The sequence below is a fragment of the Gekko japonicus genome, unplaced genomic scaffold (assembly GCF_001447785.1).
Source record: "Gekko japonicus isolate JY-2015 unplaced genomic scaffold, Gekko_japonicus_V1.1 scaffold16, whole genome shotgun sequence".
Taxonomy (NCBI): Eukaryota; Metazoa; Chordata; class Lepidosauria; order Squamata; family Gekkonidae; genus Gekko; species Gekko japonicus.
In genome coordinates, this window is record NW_015169777.1 from 638,439 (window position 1) to 661,244 (window position 22,806).

Below are 22,806 nucleotides of genomic sequence, written 5' to 3' on the forward strand. Positions count from 1 at the left end.
AAAAAGCTCTGGAACTCCGTTCCAGCACATTCCCCCAGAAAAAAAGCCCTGGTTTGGTTGATTCTGTGGCACTTGATAGAAAGCAGACCTATTTTCTATAGGAATACTTGTTACAGTAATATAAGGCTGAAAAGACATATTTCTGTAATTCTCTGACTTTCTGAAAAGAAACACTTTTTAGAGTAGCCATATTGTACTTTTTGCTACAACCCCCCAATTTCACTGCTGCTTTACAGCCTGATTTATAGTAGATGAAAATAAACCAGAACATACAGCCCTAAGTAGTAAAAATGGTTAAATGCAGCCTCATTCAATGTATGTATACCCCAATGCATGTTCTTGGTGTTTGCCCCCAAGTAAGCATGCACAAGGAGGCTTAGCCTCTGTTCGCTATATTCAATATACTTTATTCTTATAAGGGAGAAGTGTGCTCAGAAGACTACAGATTATTTTGGTGACTTTATAACAATTGACATTTGTCCACCTTGATTACGATTCTCTCAGTGATTGTTTGAGACAAGGATTGATGCCTGTGTATACCCTTAATAACAGACCATTGTTTTTTCTGAAGCATATCTTGGGACCAAGCGACTTGCTCCCTGGTGGGTTACAAACAATGTAATGTCATAATGCAATCTACATAAACACAAGAATCCTGCGATTTCTTTCTTCTAAAAAAAAAGTTATAAGATATAGTAATAATAATAATAAAAGTAACAGCATATAATAGTACAACCACCATAAACTACTCAAAATCCAGAACTTAGGAAGCAGTGTCAAATATTCTACTGCATAAACAAATCTCTTTGATGGCTTGTAAAGTAGCATAGTGACATCAACACACAGTTGTGGAATTTGTCACCAAGCCAATGACCTCTCTGAAACCTGTCATAAAGCAGTTAAGCATTACATGACACTTCTGTTTCTACCAAAACCCATGATGGCTTCAGCACCAGCTGGATCAAGTTTTTTCTAGAATAACCTAACTCTGCCTTCCATTAACCTGGTGGAACTCCAAAGATGTTTTTTGGAGTTCAGGGACACCTTCAGTACAAAAAAGCAAATACTGGCCTAAAATACTTTATAAGATTACAACAAAATGACCCACTATTACTATCCATGCTTGAATAATGGAAGAACAGGTAGTGGGCCCTTAATCATGGCCAAATCCTATGCCCCAACTTTCTACAGAAAGTAATTATGGAGGGCAAAACGGGAGGTCACTACCTCCTGTAACAAGCACCAGCTGCCACACTGATTGAAGTCAGTCATTGAAATACATAATCAGTTTCTGAATGTTGGTCCTTCAATGCATGTTCCCAATTGTTTCAACTTGGGCTGTGTCAACAAGGGATGCAGACACCACTAGGTTCCTGTACATTCCACCATGAGAGGTTATTGTCTCACTCTATGCCCAATATAATTCATAAAATAGGGAGGACACAGTCCCATCCCTTGATCCTTCTGTCTAGGGATTACTTTTAGCCTAGCCAGACAATACAAACATTGGCCCCAGGCACACGGGCCAGATATTGAGGGGGGAGGCATGGCTAATTGCCCCGGCGCAGTTTGATCCGCGATTACGCGATCAGACGCGCCTGTGGCACAGCACGGGTCCTTCCCTCTGCGCCAGCGGATAAATGAGGGACCGGAGGGGAATGCCACGAGCCAGCGGCGTCTGGAGGCAGCCCGTGGCAAACGTTTACTAGTACCTTGGAGGTACTAGTTTTTAAATGCGCATTGTCGGCGGTAAGCCACGGGTGCGCTCCACTTCCCAGATGTTGGGGTGTGATCGCGCCCGGATAATCAGCCCACCTTCTGTGCCTCTCCCACAGCAACTTTGCCGAGTTACCGGGGCCATTGTGTGGGTAAACAGAATGGCTTACAGCACCTCTTCAGACCTGGAGAGCTTATGGGCCGGTCATTTTCAGATTTCTTTTAAATCATGGCTACCTTTAAAGCCTTGTCCTGCTGTTCAAAGGCTGGACTAGATTGTCTTGGAATCGCTGACACTATCAGAAGCCAGATTCAGTCCTGTTCATTGACTCAAGAAGAGCATCGTCTTACTCCAAACACTAGTGCTAGGCTGCAATATGCTTCCTGTTAACCATGTGTTCATTTTTAGAGGGCATCGTATGATGTGTATGCCTGTTTGCACAGACTCATTGAGAGAGCAATGGGAGAGCATCTGAAACTATCTTGATATTGAAATGCACTTACGGTGCCCACCTGTTTGTATTTCCATTCTTCAAACCTATCATCACCACCACCCATGCCTCTCAGCAACTGTGCTGTCATCATGTCCTCCACCCAAGGGCAGGGATCAATCCTTTCTGGGCTGACAGCCTCTCAACCCAGTCAGTTAAGCACAGAGAGCCATGTTGGAAGCATGCATTCTGCCACAGTTGGAAGCATCTCCAGCTGCAAGAACCAGCAATCTCTGTCCAAACAAAGAGGGATCCAACTGCAAGCTTGGATTTCAGACAACATCAGCATTTATAGTATCAAAAGCCTTCTCAAAGGAGCAGCAACAGAACAAAACAAAAAAAACACTCTCCTTTTAAGTTCATCACAACCAGCATTCATATTGGGCGACTGTTGGCCTGATCGGCTGCTTCTAATCTTTGCAGCAAAACTGATTCAGACAGTCATCCAAAGGGTGTGACCCGCTATGATGAGAATCACAGAGCCCGCTCCGAAAGCAGATTGCGGGGGGTGGGGTATCGAGTCCCTCTCTCTCTCTCTCTTTAGTATAGCTGTATGCAGACGATGTTAAGTAATTAGGTTAGGGCAATCGCCGTCTAGTGCAAACGCCGCAGAAGCATGCATGAAACAGCGCGGCCGCCACAAGCAGCAGTAGCACCAGAAGACAGGAAAGAAAACTGGCGTGCATTACGCGACGGCTTGGAGATGCGGTGAGCTCCCCGCCAGCGAGTGGCCAGAGGCCTACCGGATCTGCAAAGTTGCTGTCTGGGAGCTGTCCACAGGTGCAGCTCTGGGCAGAATCCTGCCCCTCGTCTCTCTGCAGGAAGACGCCCTCCAGGCCAATTCAGCGAGACTAGATTTTGAGCCGGGAAGCAGAAAGCCTGGAAGAAGCGCTCCTGGCGCCGGGAAGCAGAGAGCCTGGAAGAAGGGACGGATCGGGACAGGACTCGCCGTGAATCTTGTCCAAGGGGACAAGCCGCCCCCGGGCTCCCCTGACCCCTCTCTGAACCGCCCGGCTGCATTTGGTATGCCGGGCGGGGGGGGCGCCTGTGTCTCTCGGCAAGGCCAATCTCGGAAGAGAAGGTCATCGGCCAGGGATCCGCAAGCTCCCTGTGCTGCGCCTGCCGCCAGCGCCCCATCCCTGCGGGTTCGCCGAGGCAGCTCCTGACCTATTTCGCGGGGGTCCGAGGCAGCGGCACCTACCTCCCTACAGCCCGGGCGGCAGCAGCGGGCGGATTCGGCGGCGGGGCTCCGCTGGCGCTGCCATCCTCCCGACAGGATGGGCGAAGGCGCGCGGCCACGGGGGACTGGTCCTGCCCGGTGAGGCGGGATGCGCGGCACTCGCAGGAACCGCTCGCTCAGCCGCCGGCGCCCCTAGCCACCGAAGAGGGTTTTTCCGCCGCCCGCTGCAAGGAGGAGCACACCACGCTCCGGAGCCTCGGACGGGGGCGGGGCCGCGAGCAAGCAGAGGCTCCGCGCTCCTGCATTGGTCGGCACGGAGCGGATTGGCGAGAGCGCCGGCCAATGAGAGCGCGCGAGGGGCGAGGCCTGCGAGCTGAAGCCCCGCGTGCCTCCCTTGCCCCGACGGACAGGGCCCTCCGGGACGGGCGTGGAGGCTGGCGTGCACACGTTACGTGACGCCTGCGCTGCATGCCGCAGTCTCTTCCTGCCAGGTGGGACGTTGGCGCTCTCGGCGTTCTTAGGGTGGGGGGGGGGTTTACTCGTGTCCGTATTTTGCCTCCTAATGGGGCGGGGCGTGCAATGAAGGGTGCCTTTTTTAGCGGTGAAGGGGAGAGAAAGCAGGGAAGAAAAGGTCCCCGTCCCCCCCAATGCGCCATTCGTCCTCTCGAAGAAGCGGGTTAGCGGCTTAATTTGGAAAAGTCTGAAAATAATCAGGGAGGAAAACATAATGCGTAGTACAAGTTTTTTAAAATCACGTGCTGTGTTTGGAGGCTGCTTTACACGCATTTCTCGCACGGAAAAGACGTCTGCATCGGCAGATTCTGAAAATGACCCACGTGTGTTTCACTGGGTGTGTGTATGCACGCTGCATGATAAACCTCCCTAGGGCTGTCTGAGAACATTTGGCTGTCTACATGGCTGGGCCGCAGGATCCAGCTATTGCACCTTGGAATCCTTTGCAGTGATGTAAGAATGAAAGAATTGTGTTAGGGTACCTGACCAATGCAGGCAATGGCCAGTCAGATGTCTTTGGAAAGCTCAGGAGAACAGCAAGATGGATCATCCCCACTCAGAGACGAAGCTCATTACATAACCTTGGGCCAATCACTGCCCCCGAGGTTCAACAGCATTTCTAGAAGGAGGACCATATCTGATATCCTGAGCACCTCCCCTTCAAGGGAAGGCTGAGATAAAAATGTGACAAACCACCTAGAGAGATCCTCCACATACCTGTTATTCACCTGCCCATTTTGAATAGGGCTAACTCTGCTTCAAAACTCGCTAAAGTCATCACATATCATGGCCCTGAATTCAAGATTATTTGTTGCATTCATAACATCTGCTGCTTGTTTCCCCAATCCAGCAGTCCTCGACCCCATGACCAACAAATTGATGCCCACTTGCTACCCTTTTTCTCTTTGTCTTCTTTCACCTCATCCTCTCTCTATATATATCATTTGCCCCTTTCACATTGGTTCCCTTTGACCATCCGAGTATAGTTAGCATCTGCAGGTAGCTGTCTAGTTCTACCCAGACGTGAGTTTCCCAATCCATGAATTACTATATTTGTGAGCATCATAGCATAGCAAAGCAAATGATCTGTATGCTGAGACCAGCAGGTCCAAGTTTTCCATTCAGAAGGAGGCATTTTCACAAAACAGCTGTGTGTTATACATACAGAACAGTAAGTATGGAGTACATAGGCAGTTCCATAGGGATCACTTGGTAGAACCAAATGGAAAATAAGACTAGGTTAGGAATGTGTATGTGTGCACGCACATACAGTGTTTTTATTTAGTCTTGATTTTTTTCTTAAAATGTTCAGTCTGAGGTGGACATTTAAAAATGATAATAAAAGCATTTGAAATAAAGAGTTTAATTTTAATCGCTGTGTTTACCTAGCATGTCATATTGTAAGGTATACCGAACTGTTTTATCGTTGCTCCAAAGACAGATTTCAAAAACTCAAGTATGGGTTTGGAGATGTTCGCTCTTAGTGAGTGTAGCTTGTTTCAGCAGAAAATCCCCAACTCCTTTCTGTGCAAGTGGGGACTCAAAGCTATTCACATGGTTCCCCTCTCCTCTATTTTATCCTCACAATTTTATCACAATTGATACTTAGCCAACAGCTTCTGCATATTCTTTTACACATTCCCCATGTCTAATTTTATAAACTTGATCCCAATCTCTCCTTAGTCATTGCAGTTCTACCACAGTGGCTTCTAACTCTTTAGCCTTTCCTGGTACAGAAGATGCTTTCCCTTTTTAATTGCCTTTATGTATCTAAGGACTGCTTCTCATGCAGAAGCACAAAATGAGCTGCAGAGTAGGCCACTCAGATTGTTGTACAGTGGTACAGCAGACTCACAAGCTATGCATGCTAGTCCCACTAAGTTCACTGTTTCACTTACTACACTGCTTTCCTGTACCATAGAATGCCTGTCGCCACTGGTGTCCCTTTTGGTCTTTCCTTGCCCTCCTCTGGCATCAGGTCCTTTGTCTGTTTACTTTGTCCCTCTGGTTTTTGAGCGCAGTAAAGAAAAAGAGGAGGAGATTGGATTTATACCCCGCCCTTCTCTCGGATTCACAGAGTGGCTTACAAATTCCTTTCCCTTCCCCTCCCCACAGCAGACACCTGGTGAGGTAGGTGGGACTGAGAGAGCTCTTTTGAGAACTGCTCTTTCAAGAACAGCTCTGACAGAACTATGTCTTGCCCAAGGTCATCCAGCAGCTGCATGTGGAGCAGTGGGGGATCAAAGCCAGTTCTGCCAGATTAGAGTCCATGCTCTTAACCACTACACCAAACTGGATGTATGTAAAAGATTATGAAAATCCTTTCTGTGTGCCCTTGCGTATGCTAGAGCTAAAGAGGTTCACCTGACAGATCAAACTAACAACATCTGGAGAGAAGGACAGTGGACAGACAGCACAGCCTAGACATGGTGCGCCCAATGTAATGATTCTTACCATGGGCAGTCAATATGTGGAAGATGCTATTTCTAAGATGCAAAGCACTGAGACAGTTTCCATAGCAACTACTTTTCTCTACAGAGCAGCAAATTAAACCCCATGCTTCTTGTTGGTGTTCTTTTATCAACATGCTGTCCATTTGCTCACGTGAAAACTGGTTGTCGCTTTCATCCTGTGGCTGCAGTAACAGGCAGTATAACAATGGAGGATGGAAGGCATAAATGGGAAACGTAGACAGGAAATGCACGTGTGAAGTTTCATTGCAGTTTCAAAAGGGACCAGTAGTGTGCAATACTACTCATTTGCATGGCTGAGGTTCTTAGCTCTGGGCACCCAAATCCCCACCCACAGGATGGTCTGTCTTTTCCTTCTGTTCATGTGCCTGGTGTTTGCTGTCGCAAGGAACAAGCAAAGAACCCCTGGGCATGCTAGCTGTGTCTGCACTGGTCAGATTGGTTGAATTATGCTACTACAGTTCTATGGATGATTGTGTTGACCAAGCACAAATGGTTGCTACCCTGTTGCCAAGTTCTGTCTGCTAGTAAACAGTGACTTGGCTCTGCTGCAAAGCTCTCTGCCAATCAAGGCTCAGCAGCCCAACCTGCACAGTGGATTTAGCAGAAACACAGACGCACACAAGCCAAGAAATACTGGCTGCCTCACAAAGGCTCCTGATTCTGTGTCCCTCTAAAAAAACCTTACAGATTAAAAACAACCACCGATACGGCAAAACACTGTACAACCAGAGAGTCTTCCACCCCAGTATTCATAGTGTTCACGTGACCCACAGGGACAGAATAGGACTATTTCCTACATTATATGGCAATAAACCTACTTATTACAATGAGGCTTGTGTGGGAGCCACAAACCAAGCAAGAGGGCGGGCACACAAGCACCTCTGTTCACATGTCCAGTTGTGTGATGTCATGCAGCCTCAGACTGACATTTATAACCCAGAGACTGTTCAGATTTCAGATTCCATTTTGTAGATGCCACATGTTGTGGTTCAGTCACACAGTCGAGTCTGACTCTTTGTGACCCCATGGACCACATCACACCAGGCCCTCCTGTCTTCCGCCATCCTCCAGAGTTTGATTAGTTTCATGTTCATTGCATCGATAACACTGTCTAACCATCTCATCCTTTGCCGTCCCCTTCTTCTTTGACCTTCAGTCTTTCCCAGCATCAGGGTCTTCTCCAGTGAGTGCTCCCGTCTCATTTGGTGGCCAAAGTATTTGAGCTTCAGCTTCAGTATCTGGCCTTCCAGGGAACAGTCAGGGTTGATTTCTTTTAGGATTGACTGATTTGATATCCTTGCAGTTCAAGGGACTCTCAAGAGTCTTCTCCAGCACCATAATTCAAAAGAACCTATTCTTCAGCGCTCGGTCTTCCCTATAGTTCAACTCTTGCAGCCATACATGACTACTGGGAATACCATTGCTTTGACTATAGGGACTTTTGTTGGCAGGGTGATGTCTCTGCTTTTTATCGTGCCGTCTAGGTTTGCCATCACTTTCCTCCAAAGGAGCAGGCGTCTTTTAATTTCATGGCTGCAGTCACCGTCTGACTGTATGTTTTTACTGATTGTATGGAGCTTCTCCATCTTTGACTGCAAATGACATTATCAATCTGATTTTGATGTTGCCCATCTGGTGATTTCCATGTGTAGAGTCGCCTCTTAGGTTGTTGGAAGAGGGTGTTCACTATGACCAGAATTTTCTTTTGACAAAACTCTGTTAGCCTTTGCCCGGCTTCATTTTGTTCTCCAAGGCCAAACTTGTCTGTTATTCCACTTACCTTTTGACTTCCTACTTTAGCATTCTAGTCCCCTATGATGATAAGGACATCTTTTCTTGGTGTTAGTTCTAGGAGGTGTTGTAGGTCTTCATAGAACCAGTCCACTTCAGCCTCTTCTGTGTCAGTGGTTGGGGCATAGACTTGGATTACTGTGATCTTGAATGGTTTGCCTTGGATTCAGACTGAGATCATTCTGTCATTTTTGAGATTGTATCCCATTACTGCCTTTCTCACTCTCTTGTTGACTATAAAGGCCACACCATTTTTTCTACGGGATTCTTGGCCACAGTAGTAGATATAATGGTCTTCTGAGTTAAATTCCCCCATTCCCCCACTTTAGTTCACTGATTCCCAAGATATCGATGTTCAGTCTTGCCATCTCATTTTGACCACAATCAGTGATTGATTGTTTTATTCTATTTTTAGTTGTTGAATTATAGCATATGCCTCTTCTGTTAGCCGCCCTGAGCCCATTTGGGGAGGGCGTGATATAAATTTAATAAATAAATAAAATCCAGCTTACCTTGATCTTACATTCCAGGTTCCTATGCAGTATTGTTCTTTGCAGCATCAGACTTTCCTTTCACCATCAGACACATCCACAGCTGAGCGTCCTTTCAGGTTTGGCCCAGCCGCTTCACTCTTTCTGGGGTTACTTGTACTTGCCCTCTGCTCTTCCCCAGTAGTATATTGGACACCTTCCGACCTGAGGGGCTCATTTTCCGGTGTCATATCTTTTGACCTTTTGTTACTGTGCATGGGGTTTTCTTGGCAAAGATACCGGAGTGGGTTGCCATTTCCTTCTCCAGTGAATCACGTTTTTGTCTGAGTTCTCCACTGTGGCCTGTCCATCCTGGGTGGCCCTCCATGGCATAGTCTGCAGCCTCATTGACTCACTTAAGTCCCCTCCCCACATCAAGGCAGCGATCTATGAGAGAGGTAGATGCCACAGGTATCTTTTAAATTCACATCTGACAGAGGCATGAGAATAGAGCAATAAGGAGAACTCCAGTCTTTGCGCTTGTGAAGTGTTTTAACCACTTATTTGCCATTTTTTGACTTGTGATAACCCATTCCCCCCCCCCCCGTAGATTTGGGATGTATTTATACTACAAACTTAAACTGAATATCTAAAGCTGTCTAATTCAAGATTGACTGGTGTCAGGTCTCCAAGGACTCAGACTGACAAAGTTCTTGCCTAGCATGGGCTTCCTGAGATCCTTCCCCCCCCCTAAAGATGTCAGGAACGAAACCTGGGACCTTTTTGCATGCCCAGCATGTGCTCTGCTACTGAGACAGGCCCCCTTCCCAAATCATTCCATCTCTCCAGAGAAATATAGGAATTCTCCTTCTTTGAGGGTGGCTACAAATCCCTTGTGCTGACCTGGATAGCCCAGGCTAGCCCAATCTCATCAGATCTTGGAAGCTAAACAGGGTTGGCCATGGCTAGTATTTAGAGAGCCAGTTTGGTGTAGTGGTTAAGTGTGCGGACTCTAATCTGGGAGAACTGGGTTTGATTCCCCACTCCTCCACTTGCACCTGCTGATGTGACCTTGGGTCAGTCACAAGCTCTGGCACAGCTGTCCTTGAAAAAGAGCAGTTTGTGTCAGAGTTCTCTCAGCCCCACCCACCTCACAGGGTGTCTGTTGTGGGGAGGGGGAGGGAAAGGAGTTTGTAAGCCGCTCTGAGACTCCAAGTGAAGGGCGGGGTATAAATCCAATCTCTTCTTCTCTTCTAGATGAGAGATCTCCAAGTGTTCCCTCTAAGCTGAGTTAGTGTGAGCTAGCTCACAGTTTTTTAGACTCCGGCTCACACATTTTTGTCTTAGCTCAGGAAGGATGGCTCCAGAGCAAACTAATTTATGCAGTAGCCAAATTGCTCACTCACAACTTTAATGCCAGTAGCTCACAAAGTAGAAGTTTTGCTCACAAGACTCCACAGCTTAGAGGGAGCATTGCCTCCAAGGGATACTAGGGTTGTGATGCAGAGGCAGGCAATGACAAACCACCTCTGGACATCTCTTGCCTTGAAAACCCCACAGGGTCACTGTATGCTGCTGTGACTTGATGGGACTTTCCACCGCCACAAATCCATATCTGAACATTTCCAGGATCTTCTCCAAATGGCAAAACTAGGGATTCAGTAGGGGTGCCACTGCCATGATAATTTCAGTCCTTTGTGGCTTGGATGATGAAGGAAAGGCATTCGCACCAAAAGAAGACAACAGTAAAAATAGCTGTGTTGGTAGGGTTTTTTTAAAAAAAAGAAAACTCAGCTGTATTTACATGCCATATATATTCCAAAAGTCGTTGTGTCATCCTAATTGTTTAATATACTTCAGCTTTTGGCTTTTGTCTCACACATCTACAAATAGAAAAGAGCAAAGCAAAAGCCCATGGGGAACAACATCTTCCCCCTATTTTTCCACCTTTGGTTGCAAGCTGTACAGTAGTCTTGGTTCATTCATCTCTTTGACTAGGTCTCTCTTTTGAAAATCAGCTGCAGATCTAGGTTAGTTATATATAGAAGGACTTGTGTGTCTTGTTTTACTGCAAGAAGATCTGAGCAGAGCATTTTTTAATGGAGGGGACCTAGATTTTTAGTTTTTAACATTTTTTTCCTCCCATACAGTGATTTGAAGTATTATCAGACATTAAGGCTTGAATTGTGCTTATTCACACAATTACTAGTTTAATTATGTTATTTGATTATTAAACTCCGCCCACACACACACACTTCTTAGCTGTATTGGCCACCGACGCAACTTACAATTAAAATCCATAACATACAATTCAAACAACTGCAATAATTATTGCCGTTGAAGAAACTTGCAGCACTCTGGCTGGCAGAGTAGCAAAATTTGCTTTTGGAGAGAAGCAGGGCTTTTTTTGTAGAAGAAGCCCAGCAGGAACTCATTAGCATATTAGGCCACACCCCTGACAGTGCAGCTCATTAGCATATTAGGCCACACCCCATTCCTTTCCGTGGCTTGCCCAGGTGCCCTGTGGCTGCAGGGAGCCTGGGCAAGCCGGCCCTTGGACAGGCTGGGAAAGGCTGGTGCCCCCCTGGCCTTGGAGTCATCAGGGGGTGGTCGCTCTCCAGGCCTTCCCTCTGTAGCCACACATGCAGAGGTTTTGGCTGTAGTGGGTGTGGCCAACTCTGAAGCCAGCTGGAACTTTGTTCCTGTACGTTCCTGCCCAAAAATAGCCCTGGAGAGAAGAGAAGCCTTGCCAGTGTTCAAGAAAGGATGTTGGCCAGGGCAAATTAAGATGCACCTTTGCCCTTGTTTCCAACCTGAAATACTCTCTTCCATTCCTCTGTCATGACTGGCTGCCACAGATACTGCTGCTGCTCTTTCTGCTCTCCCCCAGATGTTGAAGTTGGGGGAGCTTCTCTAGTTGGGCCAAACTGTTGAACAGCAGCTTAGCTATCCCTTTTCCAGTGTCTCTTGTGTTTGGTCTAATGCCAGCATTTTCAATGCAATAGAGACTTTTTTGGGGGGGGGATCCAGTTGCACACCAATAACTTGAAAGATTAAGAACATAAGAGAAGCCAATGTTGGATCAGGCCTATGGCCCATCCAGTCCAACACTCTGTCACACAGTAGATTGTTGCATTAGTGACTCCATGGACTGATCCCACTGGTTTTTCCTTGCAGCCTGTACTGTTGCCCCGTTCCAAATGTCTTCCCGCATTCTGAACGAGCTCATTCCTGGACCCAACACTGCAAAATCCACATCTGGCCAAACTCCAAGTAAAAGCTTCACCGTGTCACGCAGCCACACTGAAGCCCCTCACCCCATATAATTGTGCACGCCCCAGCTCTTGTCAAGTAAATATTTAAAACTGAGATTGAGCAGCAGGGGTGCCAGGAGCTGCCTGCCTTATACTGATACTCTCAAACTGAACTGGCAATAGCTCTGTCTGCTGCCCAAGCTCCATCTATAGAATATGCCAAGGACAGGATCTTAGACGTGCAAAGTTTGTGCCCAAATAGTAAACAGTGTTCTCTGCCCATTAATGGTACCTCTAGAATTGGCATATTGAAGCACATTTGACAGCTGTGTCCCTGTTCCTCCTTCATGCGTCTCCTAGCTACAACCATGGGTATAATAATGGCCAGATGCACCTCCTTATGTCTCTGTGTTGAGCATGAATGAAGAACAAAGTGAAACCAACAAAATCAGATCAGCTTCCCAAGAAAAGACCAAAACTTTCAGTGTGTGATACCTTTGCAAAGATGTCAACATTCTAAGGTATGTTTTCTAAGAAAACAAGAACTCCCACTCCCTATAGAGGTATGAAATGGCAGGCAGTTATACTCCTTGAAAGAGGCATGGTTTTGCTTTGGAACAGAAGTATGTGGACAATTTTACTTCCACAGTAACTGGCTTATGCCGCATGTTTTTGCGTTTTGTCACTTACTGAACAGAGAGTGCAGAGAAGACATATTGGCTACATAATATGTTTCCACTGGGGCTTTGATATGCCAATTGAACTTAGTCAGCTTCTACACAGGGTTCCCCCCCCCCCAGATCAGCAGTAGGCAGATCCTGCAATATTTGGGAGTGTGCAGATGACACCATGCCTGATGTGAGCATGATTTATCTGCCTCCTGTAATTTTCTCCTTTGAGTCCAGTTAGAAATAAACTTATTTTAATCTGGCTCAAAGGGGAAGTGGGAGGGGGGGCTGCAGACAGAATGTCCATTTGGATGTTCCGCCCCCAGCCACTCAAGAAGAGGGGACGAGGCAGAGTTAAGCTCCGTTTTATGAATGTATCCATTTACCAGTGGTTTGTAGCTATGGCAATGGTCAAATGGGACTATGGGACCTGGATGCAACTCTGAGAGTGCCCCTTCTTCCAGCTACCAACTGCCATGGCTGAGGACAGAGGAAGAAATGGCAGAGGCCCCAAATTGTGCCTTTACTGAAACCTCCCCAAGCACCTTTTAAAATTATATTTAATGTATATTTGTATTTGTTTTTGAATTCTGTATGCTGCTTTGGGAGCCAGTTTGGCTGGAAAAACAGAATTAAAAAAATGAAAATTAAAGTGGTAAATGCTTCCAAAGTGTGAGGCCATGTACCTCTGAGTAGTAAGGCAAAGGCAAAGGTTTCCCTTGCTCGAAAGCCAGTTGAATCCGACTCTAGGGTTGCAGTGCTCATCTCTGTTTCAAAGCCGAAGAGCCAGCGCTGTCCGAAGATGTTTCCATGGTCATGTGGCTGGCATGACTAAACACCAAGGCATGCGGAACACTGTTACCTTCCCACTGAAGTGGTACCAATTTCTTGCTTTCGAACTGCTAGGTTGGCAAGAGCTGGAACTAGAGATGGGAGCTCACTCCATCATGCGGCACACTTGGGTCTCGAACTGCTGAACTACTGACCTTCCACAGCCTGCAGTTCAGTGTCTTAACCACTTGAGCCACTGCAGCTCCGAGTAGTAAGGGCTGTAGATTAAAAAGAAGAGGAGAGGTGTTTGTTAGCCCCTGCTGGTGAGCTTCCAGAAGACATCTAATTGGCCCCTTGGAAACAGAGTGCTGTCAGACCCACCTCAATCCAACCCAGCAGGGCTCTGCTTAAATTTATATGAAACTTGGGTTCATTTCATCTCGAAACCCCACAGGGGAAAGCTACTTAGGAGATTATTTGGAGTAGAGTGGGGAAGGAGTAAAGTGTTTCCTCCCAGCTTTGCTTCCCTGCTTCCTGAAGCTGTTTTTCTAGTGCACAAACTAGCATTGGAGCTATAATGTGTTTGATTGCACATAACAGTAAGTTAGGGCCTCAGCCTGCTAAATTTACGTTACTGATTTGCTGCATGACACGCTCATAAAGGTTGCTGAGTTTGTGATTTTAGCTTTGACTGTTGCTGTAAATACCTTTTGTGGTTGGATTTCTCCAGTTACTGAACAACATCTGTGCCGTATCCTATATCTGTTTTATCTGTTGCAGTGGCAGCTTGAGTCTGTCCACATATTGAAAGGGAAGGGAACATTGCTTTCATTTTCCAGTCTTTCAGATGGCTTTCAGGAGAAGTGGCTAAATTTGCAGATGACACGAAGTTGTTCAGGGTGGTGAGAACCAGGGAGGATTGTGAGGCACTCCAAAGGGAACTGTCAAGGATGGGTGAGTGGGCGTCAATGTGGCAAATGGGGTTCAATGTGGCCAAGTGCAAATTGATGCACATGGGAGCCAAAAATCCTAACTATAAATACACATTGATAGGATCCGAACTGGCAGAGACTGACCAAGAGAGAGATCTTGGAGTCGTGGTATATAACTCAATGAAAATGTCAAGACAGTGTGCAACTGCAATAAAAAAGGCCAATGCTATGCTGGGGGTTATTAGGAAGCGTATTGAAAACAAGTCAGCCAGTATCATAATGCCCCTGTGTAAATCAATGGTGTGACCTCATTTGGAGTACTGTGTACAGTTCTGGTCACCACACCTCAAAAAGGATATTATAGCATTGGAAAAAGTGAAGAAAAGGGCAACTAGAATGATAAAAGGGTTGGAACACTTTCCCTATGAAGAAAGGTTAAAATGCTTGGGGCTCTTTAGCTTGGAGAAACAATGGCTGAGGGGTGACATGATTGAAGTTTATAAGATTATGCATGGGATAGAGCAAGTTGAGAAAGAAGTACTTTCCTCCCTTTCTCACAATACAAGAACTCATGGGCACTCAGTGAAATTGCTGAGCAGTCGGGTTAGAACAGATAAAAGGAAGTACTTCTTCACCCAAAGAGCGATTAACACATGGAATTCACTGCCACAGGAGGTGGCGGCAGCTACAAGCATGGACAGCTTCAAGAGGGAATTAGATTAGCATATGGAGCAGACGTCCATCAGTGGTTATTAGCCACAAGGTATAGATAGGAACTCTCAGTCTGAGGCAAGTGATGCTCTGTATTCTTGGTGCTTGGGGGAGGGCAACAGTGGGAGGGCTTCCAGTGTCCTGGCCCCACTGCTGGACCTCCTGATGGCACCTGGTATTTTTTGCCACTGTGTGACAGAGTGTTGGACTAGATGGGCCATTGGCCTGATCCAACATTGGCTTCTCTTATGTTCTTATGACAAATCACACATCACTTCTGAACAGAGCCATCTTTTAAATGCATTTCCCTCCTGTTACATACTTCCAACAATACTGCTTATAAAATACTTTCCCCAGAACATGTTGTAAACATTTGTTTTATCTGATTAAGTGAGCCTTTTTTCTTCCAAGCACCAACAGAGTGGTCCACCCTTATTTTGCAAGTGGCAACACTGTCTACTGGGAGACAGGAAGCAGGCAAGAAGCCCTGCAGTCCAACTGAATACATTGGACATTTTTCTTCAGGCTCTTAAAAATGTGTAGAGCAAGAAAGAGGTAACAGCCAAAAGGCAGGACAAGGAATCATTTCTTAACCTTTAAAAGTTGTTTCAGAAGGGTGCGCTTGTTGACCCAAGTAAGTTCTGCAGTGCAGATATATCCTTAGAGTAAAAAAGTCAAAGAGTACAAGGCGAGGAGCCTGTAGGCCCTCTGCTCTTGGGTGTGTGTGTGACATGAGGACTACAAGTGTACAAACCATGTGCTCCCCCCCCCCAACCAAGGAAGAAACAGTATGGCTTCAGAGGTGGAAGACTGGCAAGGGAAGAATGTTTACATTTTGTTCCAAGCTTTTTAAAAAATGTTTTTATAGTTTGCATTCAGCAATGGCATCTCGTCTAAAAATGCTTTAAGGTCAAGCTGTCAAAATGTATTGTCTGATGTAAAATACCAGACAGAGAGCAGTTGGCAAAGCAGGGTCTTGAAGCTGAGATCTTCTGACTTCAAGGCAGTTTTCATGTGGCTGCCACCCCCAGCTGCCAAAATTGTAAAGACATGAAGCTGTTGGTATGGCAGGCCCAGGACAGAGGGTCCTGGAAACCATGTTGACTGTTGCAATAATACTAACATCAGTTTGTTATCAAAAGGCATGTAAAGGGACCACACAGCAATTTCAGGGGGCTGCACAGCCATTTCAGGGACCATGTCTATAAATGGGGCCCCAAACCTCATCCCCTACATAGTCCATTTCCAAAATTAGGGTTTTTTTAATATCTGAAGTCTCCTCTGAAAATGAAGAGCATCTCTTTAATTAATCACATGGTCTGTAAACTCTGATACAAAACACCAGATAGTTTTTACACAAGCTTATTTAAAGTTCCAATGTTGGGGGGTGGAGACTCTCACCAGTCCCCAGAACTGGTCCTAACATCCTATCTGCTCAAACTAGTATTGTCACTTTAGTACACAGACCTGTAGCACTCAGCCAGAGACCTGACTTTACACAGCAGATTTGTCTGCCAGGGTAATCAGGACTACTGGCTGTTCCCTGCAGCAATGATGGCTTGCATTAAAAAAAGCATTAAGCCACCCAATTTGCTGCTGACAGATTCCCACACTACACTTGCATACCAATCCCTCAGACAAATAGGGTGCAGACAGAATCCTTAATAAGCCCACAGTAGAGATTTGATTCATTTTTTTCCATTAACAAGCTGATTGTGTTTGATATTGCAAAGCCTCTACAAGCAAGAGGAGGTTATTCTTGTTCTACTCCCAAGCCTGCACACAGAAGGAATTAGCTTGCCCCTTAGTCTGCCATGAAAGCCCTTTATCCGTCCCACACCACTCCACTAAGCTGTGGGTGGATGGGGAGAAAATGCTAGCTGTTATCTCAGGAGAGATTCCTTTGAAGAAACTCCCCGGTTCTCTCTTGCACAGTGAAACCTTCACATCACCCAACTGCACATGAATCACTTTCAGCAGAGCCGCATCTCTCCTAGCAACGACAGGATTAGTCATAGTAACCAGGCGGCTGAGGATTGTTTGCAACTGGTTACTCGCGGACTGCGTGTTCTCTGCTGCGGCAAGTTTTCCTCTTCTGCTTTCTCTGCTTTGCCATGGCAATTCCCTTGGCTTGGAAAGCCCAAATGGTCTTGAGAAATGGAATGCTAAAAAAAAAAGTCACTAAGCTCTTTCTGTTTGCTCTTGCAGGGGCTGTTGAGATTGTGGAAAGTAGCTTGATTCCCTCTCTGGTACTCAAGCTGAGAACAGAGAACGAAGAGATTCAAAAGCTGCTGTTGGAGACACTGGCAGGCTGCCTGCGGGTTGAGGCCTTTGAAGCCTTGGCCACAGGAGCCGTTGGCATTCTCAAGGAGATGCTCAACCACATTTCTGTGGAGATCAGGAGCAAAGCAGCTGAGGCCCTCATGGCCATCAGGTGAGGGAAAGACGTCACACCCAAGGGCTCCTCTCCAGGGTCTTCCACTCAGAGGCAGATGTCAGTAGAGGTGCCCCCCCCCATTGTCAGAAGCAGACAGACACCTCAAGCAGTCTTGGGCACCATTATGGGTGGCAAGAGTGGCAGATATACCAGTGTGAGTTATGGGGCACATGCCAGTGGGAAGTTCTCTTGTGCAAGCCCCATTGAGCGAATGGGAGCTGCTGTTAGTACCAGTTCATTCCAATCAAGCTTGTACAGGAGAACTTCCACATCTGTGACCTATCCAATAATATCCAGTGAGTTTTATTGGAAAATGAGGATTTGAAAGCAATACTCCCATCCTGATGGATTCCAGGGCTTCTCCGCTTCCCATCATGTCTACTTTGTTTTTATCCGGGGGGAGGTTAATTCCAAAGGAGTTTTCTTTACAGTTGGGCCAAATCGCCTGCTGAATGCTTCATATTCCCCACTGTAAGTTTCGCATGCAGCCTCCTTGCACCCAGTGATCCAAGATGGTGGCTCTTATCTTGTAGAGAGGTAGACAAGGCAAGGTCACCCACCCATCTGACAAGACTGCTCTCTCTGTGTGCCCCCTCTGTCCAATGCGCAGACAGATTCAAGAGGCTCGGTTATCTCCACTTTTTTTGTTATCTTCAGCGTCCCTTTGGAGGGGAAGAATATGGTCTTTCAAGAGGGGGTCTTCCCAGACCTTGTCTGCCTGTTGAACGATGATGACGCTGAGGTCCGAGGCAATGCAGCCGGAGCACTGATGAATGCAGCGATTACAACACAAGGTGAGAGTGGGGAAAGTGCAGCAGGAGGTCCCTTTTGGAGATCCAGCCCCTTATGAAGGGAGCCTAGTTCAGCAGTTGACATTCCTAGGTCAGGTAGCTTGCAGCAAAACAAGTTTTCTGAAGCCCCTGCTCCAAGAACAGGACATAAATGAAGTGTCAGTGGGGGCACTTTGACAGGTTCACTCTATAAGGCTGCATCCCCGCTGGCGCAAAATCATGGCTTGGTAGGAATCAGCTTGTGTTCACAGCAGAGTTGCAGGACCCATGTTGCCTCACAAGACAGTTGCTAGTCAGCTGACTGGAGTTTGAATAGTTTCTGAGCTGCGTTGAAGCAAATCAGTCTCAGGCCTACAACACTGTCCTTGGCTGGAGGGCAAGCGGGGCCAAATGGAAACGCAAAAAATGCCACTTCAGATGTCACATGGCAATAAGTGCGTATTTGCTGCCATGCGAACCTGCAGCAGATGCCTCCAACTGTTCTGCCAAGCCTCTTCCTCTTTCCACCACTATGCCTTCATACTTCCCTCTGTTGTTTGAGGTGGATTCTAGTTTCCCAGTCCCAAAGTAGGCATTTCCCTGCAGTGCTGGAAATACCTGTGCATGACATTGCATGGGACGGGGGTGGCAAGACAGGGGGGGCTGGCTCACCTGGCAACTGGAATCACACTGATTTGGGGCATGCCTGTGAAATGGCCCAGATTCTCCTGTCAAATGTTTGACAGATGTAGGTTGCAGCTGAGTTATGTGACATGCACAGAAGCCAAGAGCACATTTGGCCTTAGCTTCCACTCAGCGTCAAGGGGAGGGGCTGACATGGTTGTCTGGTGCGGCATTGCTCCTCTTTGAACAGGTACATTACATTGCGGGAGGTTGTTTTTTTTTTTAAATCAAGAACCAAAAAGGTAAAGGGAAAAAAATTGGTGGAAGGCCAATAGTTAAAACCTCATATAAACTTGTTATAAGTAAAAATACATGTATTTCTTTTGAGAAAAGTTAAAAAAACATATAAGGGCCCAATGAAAGCCTTGTTAACAATTACTAACGACAAGTGCAGAAGGAACAGTTATTGTGACCTAACGCATTTTGGCCCAGTAATTATTCCGGTCACAATAATTGTTCCTTGTGTACTTGTCATCTGTCATTGTTAACGAGGCTTTCGTTGGGCCCTTTATGTGTTCTTTAACTTTTCTCAAAATAAATACAAGTATTATAACTTATAATAGGTTTATATGAGGTTTTAACTGTTGGCCCTCCACCAGGTTTTTTTCCTTACCTTTTTGGTTCTTGATTCAATTTTATTGGGTTAAGTTTCTTTCCTCTCTTCGTCTCAGCCGGATGTTTTTGTCCCATGGGAACCCCAGCAGAGCTATGGACACAATCATAGCTGCGAGACAACATCAGCACGTGGGCTATTTGTGAAACAGGCTCGACCTGCTCCAGCCAAACTGTGAAAGGCCTTGGGGTAGCTAAGCAAGCCCTCTGGAGGGATCTGGTTTTCAGCAAGAGTAATGTAAAAGCAAAAAGGAGGTACAGAGCAGGGCCAGGAGGTACAGAGCAGGGCCAGGATCTGCAGGACCTGGGACAGCTCCTAGAAAATGCTCCCTAAGGAAGCGGTTGCTGGTTTCACTGGGCCCAAAGCAGGCAGAGCCAGTTTATCCCCCCCCCCCCCAAGCTGGATCTGATAAGTGCCAGAGCCCCACCCAGTTAAAAGGGCAGCTCTGGCTCACAGTCGTGCCACTGAATGTCTTTGCATATGGCCTCTATGTTGTTGAAGGTTTTCACAGCTGGAATTCATTAGTTGTTAGAGATTTTCTGGGCTGTATGGCCATAGTCTTGGCATTGTAGTACCTGACGTTTCGCCAGCAGCTGTAACTGGCATCCTCAGAGGTATAACACAGAAAGATGGAGTACTCTCTGTGTCAATGATTGACTCTGCTTTCTCCAGTGAGGACCCCCAAGCCAGTAAATGGTCCTGGGCTGCTTCAGACACCTTACCTGAGCTTCCACTCCCAGTCTTAGAACCATGCACTCATTCTCTTTCTCCTCTTCCCAAAAGAGGCCTTTGAGGAATACGCCCTCCCACTAGAGTTGTCAGCTCCAGGTTGGGAAATACATGGAGATTTGGAGGGTGGAGCCTAGGAGGAGGTTCTGGGGAGGGGAGGGACTGCAATGGGGTATAATGCCACAGAGTCCACCTTCTGAAATGACCATTTTCTCCAGGTGAACTGATCCATGTCGCCTTGAGATCAGTTGCAATAGTGGGAGATCTCCAGCCACCACCTGGAGGTTGGCAACCCTGCCTCCCACTGGGGTGTGGTCAGATCCAAATCCCCCTTTCTATTTCTTGCATAGTGGTATTTGAACTGCCACAGGTATTGGGGTTTATGATTTATTTGATACTTTATAATCCTGCCCTTCTAGCCATAGGGTGTGATCACACACACAATTAGACCCGCCATAGGCGCGATTCGAATGCCAGGCAGATTTAAATGGCGTGATCAGACACGGACATCTGGGAAGCACCCTGCACTCATCAGCAACCCGTTTTGCTTTGCCACAGGAGCAGAGTAAAAAGACACTGGGGAAAATCCAGTAGTAAACGGGTTGCGACGGGCCATGGATGGAGTTTCCTGTGTCTGATCGCTCCAGTGCGCTCTCATGGCATCAGGATGGTCTGATAAGGCCATCCTGACTGTGCCATTGTTTTTCCCCCCTTCTCAGTATGTGCGTCATCGCAAACTCCATAGGGAGCCCTCAGTGCGGAGATGCGATTCATCGATGCCTTGTTTAAGCTCATTGGAAACAAACAGCAAAAAAAAAAGTCCGATTCACCCACGAGTGCGTCTGATTATGCAGTGGCGGGCTGTGCCCGCAGCTTCCAAGGACTGTGCAATTGCGCAACTGCGGGTCAAATTCCCCCGGTGGAAATAGCCTCGCTTCCCCCCACCCCCGCTTTATCTTCCACGTGTGACTGCACCCATAGCATGGCAGAAGTTACAACATACAAAAGTATCCCTCAGCAATTGCTGTATCTATAAAACATCAAAAACTGTTTCTTTTTGCCAGCAGCAAGGAGGGGCAGCAACAGGGGAGGCAGCTGCTGTGTCAAATCTCCAATCACTGTTGCCGCTTTTCCTCAAAGGATTTCCTGCTAGAAGTGCAGTCATGTCATATCCCAGAGTGAAATGGTCCTAAGAAACCTATCAGTGCCTGCCAAGGTTCCTGGAGTTATTATTAAAGAAAAAAATACTCCTGTTGTAGAACATACATATAGAAAGACATTGTTGAATTCTGGGCGCATTGGTGCATGGTTTTCCAGACAGCACCCAGATATTGCAACAGAATGGCATTCAGTGAAAAGTGATCTCAGACATTGTTATGGGGAGGAGAGTTCTTTTTCCAAAATTCACTTCTTTAGATATAGCCATTGATTCTTCTTACTGTCTTGTTTCTCTTTTAAAAAGAGGAATTTCTTTTTCATTTCTCTGTAGCGAAATCTGCACCCTTTTGTAACTTGCTGCTTGCAGGCAGATTTTTGCACCACAGGGTGGTGCTCTAGCAGAAGGATGGGAAGGTTTGGGAAGGCAATTGTCTGCCTCTGAGCATCTTTAGAGTGAAATCCAGAAGTTTTGCAGAACCTTCCTTCCTGCCCCTCCTCTCTTCAGATTTCTCTTTGATCAGAACAAAATTTATTAAAAACAGACTCCAAATTTCAAAAAAGAGAAACTGTAAGAGATCACTGGATTTCAGGGAGAAACTGAATAAAGATGAATTAATAGGATTTCTCTTAACAACACAGTACACAGACCCACTTCCAGAACAGGTGAGGTCTGAGCCAAGTATATGGCACAGAGCAGGAACCCAATGCCTGACCTAAGTCCTGAGCCCTGCGGTGCAGGGGGAAGGCGGGCTAGAAATTCAATAATAAATAAAAATAAAAAATAAGTCCCACTTCCCTTGCCGCTCCATTACTAGTTGCCAACTGCATTTTTGTGTGTTCAGGGAAATATGCAGCGATCAACGCTGCTGCCATTGAGACGCTACTGCCGCTGATTGATGATGAAAAAAGCAAAGTCCGTCTGTACTCCATCAAGGCTCTGACCATGTTGGCAGAAGCCCCGGAAGGCCGCAAGACGTTACTGTGCCATGTGGAAGAGTTTCAGAAGAGGATGAAAGACCCCAGCGAGGCTGTGAGAAGAGCTGCCAGCATTGCTGTGGAAGTCATTACTTGGAAGCCTTAAAAAAAGTGGCCACACAGGCCAAATATTAAGTTGTGAAGATTACAATAAACAGTCAAGTTCCAGGAGTTCCATAATGTGTGTAGAGCTGCACTGAGACAACTGAGCTAGGAGAGCTTGTTTATTTCATGAGGAGTGGCGCTTTTTATGCCAAGAAAATGGAGGGGAAAGGGTTGGAACTACACGGGTTAATGCAGAGGTGTAATGTGAGGTGGTTGCCCCGGGCAGCGGGCACTGTCCCAGATGGCGGCGGCGGGGGGGGGCACATGCAAATATGAGCCATACAGTACAAGCGACTAGGAAGCAATCCCTGCACAGCATCTGTGGAAATGGTACTACTAGGCTCTTTTGCAGTTCCTGTACATT

At 46.6% G+C, this 22,806-nt stretch overlaps 1 protein-coding gene across 1 annotated transcript in view; it reads left to right on the forward strand.

The window, feature by feature from the left end:
• Positions 1-22,500, forward strand: part of RSPH14 (radial spoke head 14 homolog) — a 98,771-nt gene extending 76,271 nt beyond the window's left edge. Inside the window, exons 4-6 of the mRNA XM_015416686.1 lie at positions 17,180-17,405; positions 18,066-18,202; positions 22,205-22,500. Coding sequence (XP_015272172.1) covers positions 17,180-17,405; positions 18,066-18,202; positions 22,205-22,443 — 602 coding nt within the window. The 3' untranslated portion in view covers positions 22,444-22,500. The remainder of the gene's footprint in view (positions 1-17,179; positions 17,406-18,065; positions 18,203-22,204) is intronic.
• The last annotated feature ends 306 nt before the right edge of the window (positions 22,501-22,806 follow it).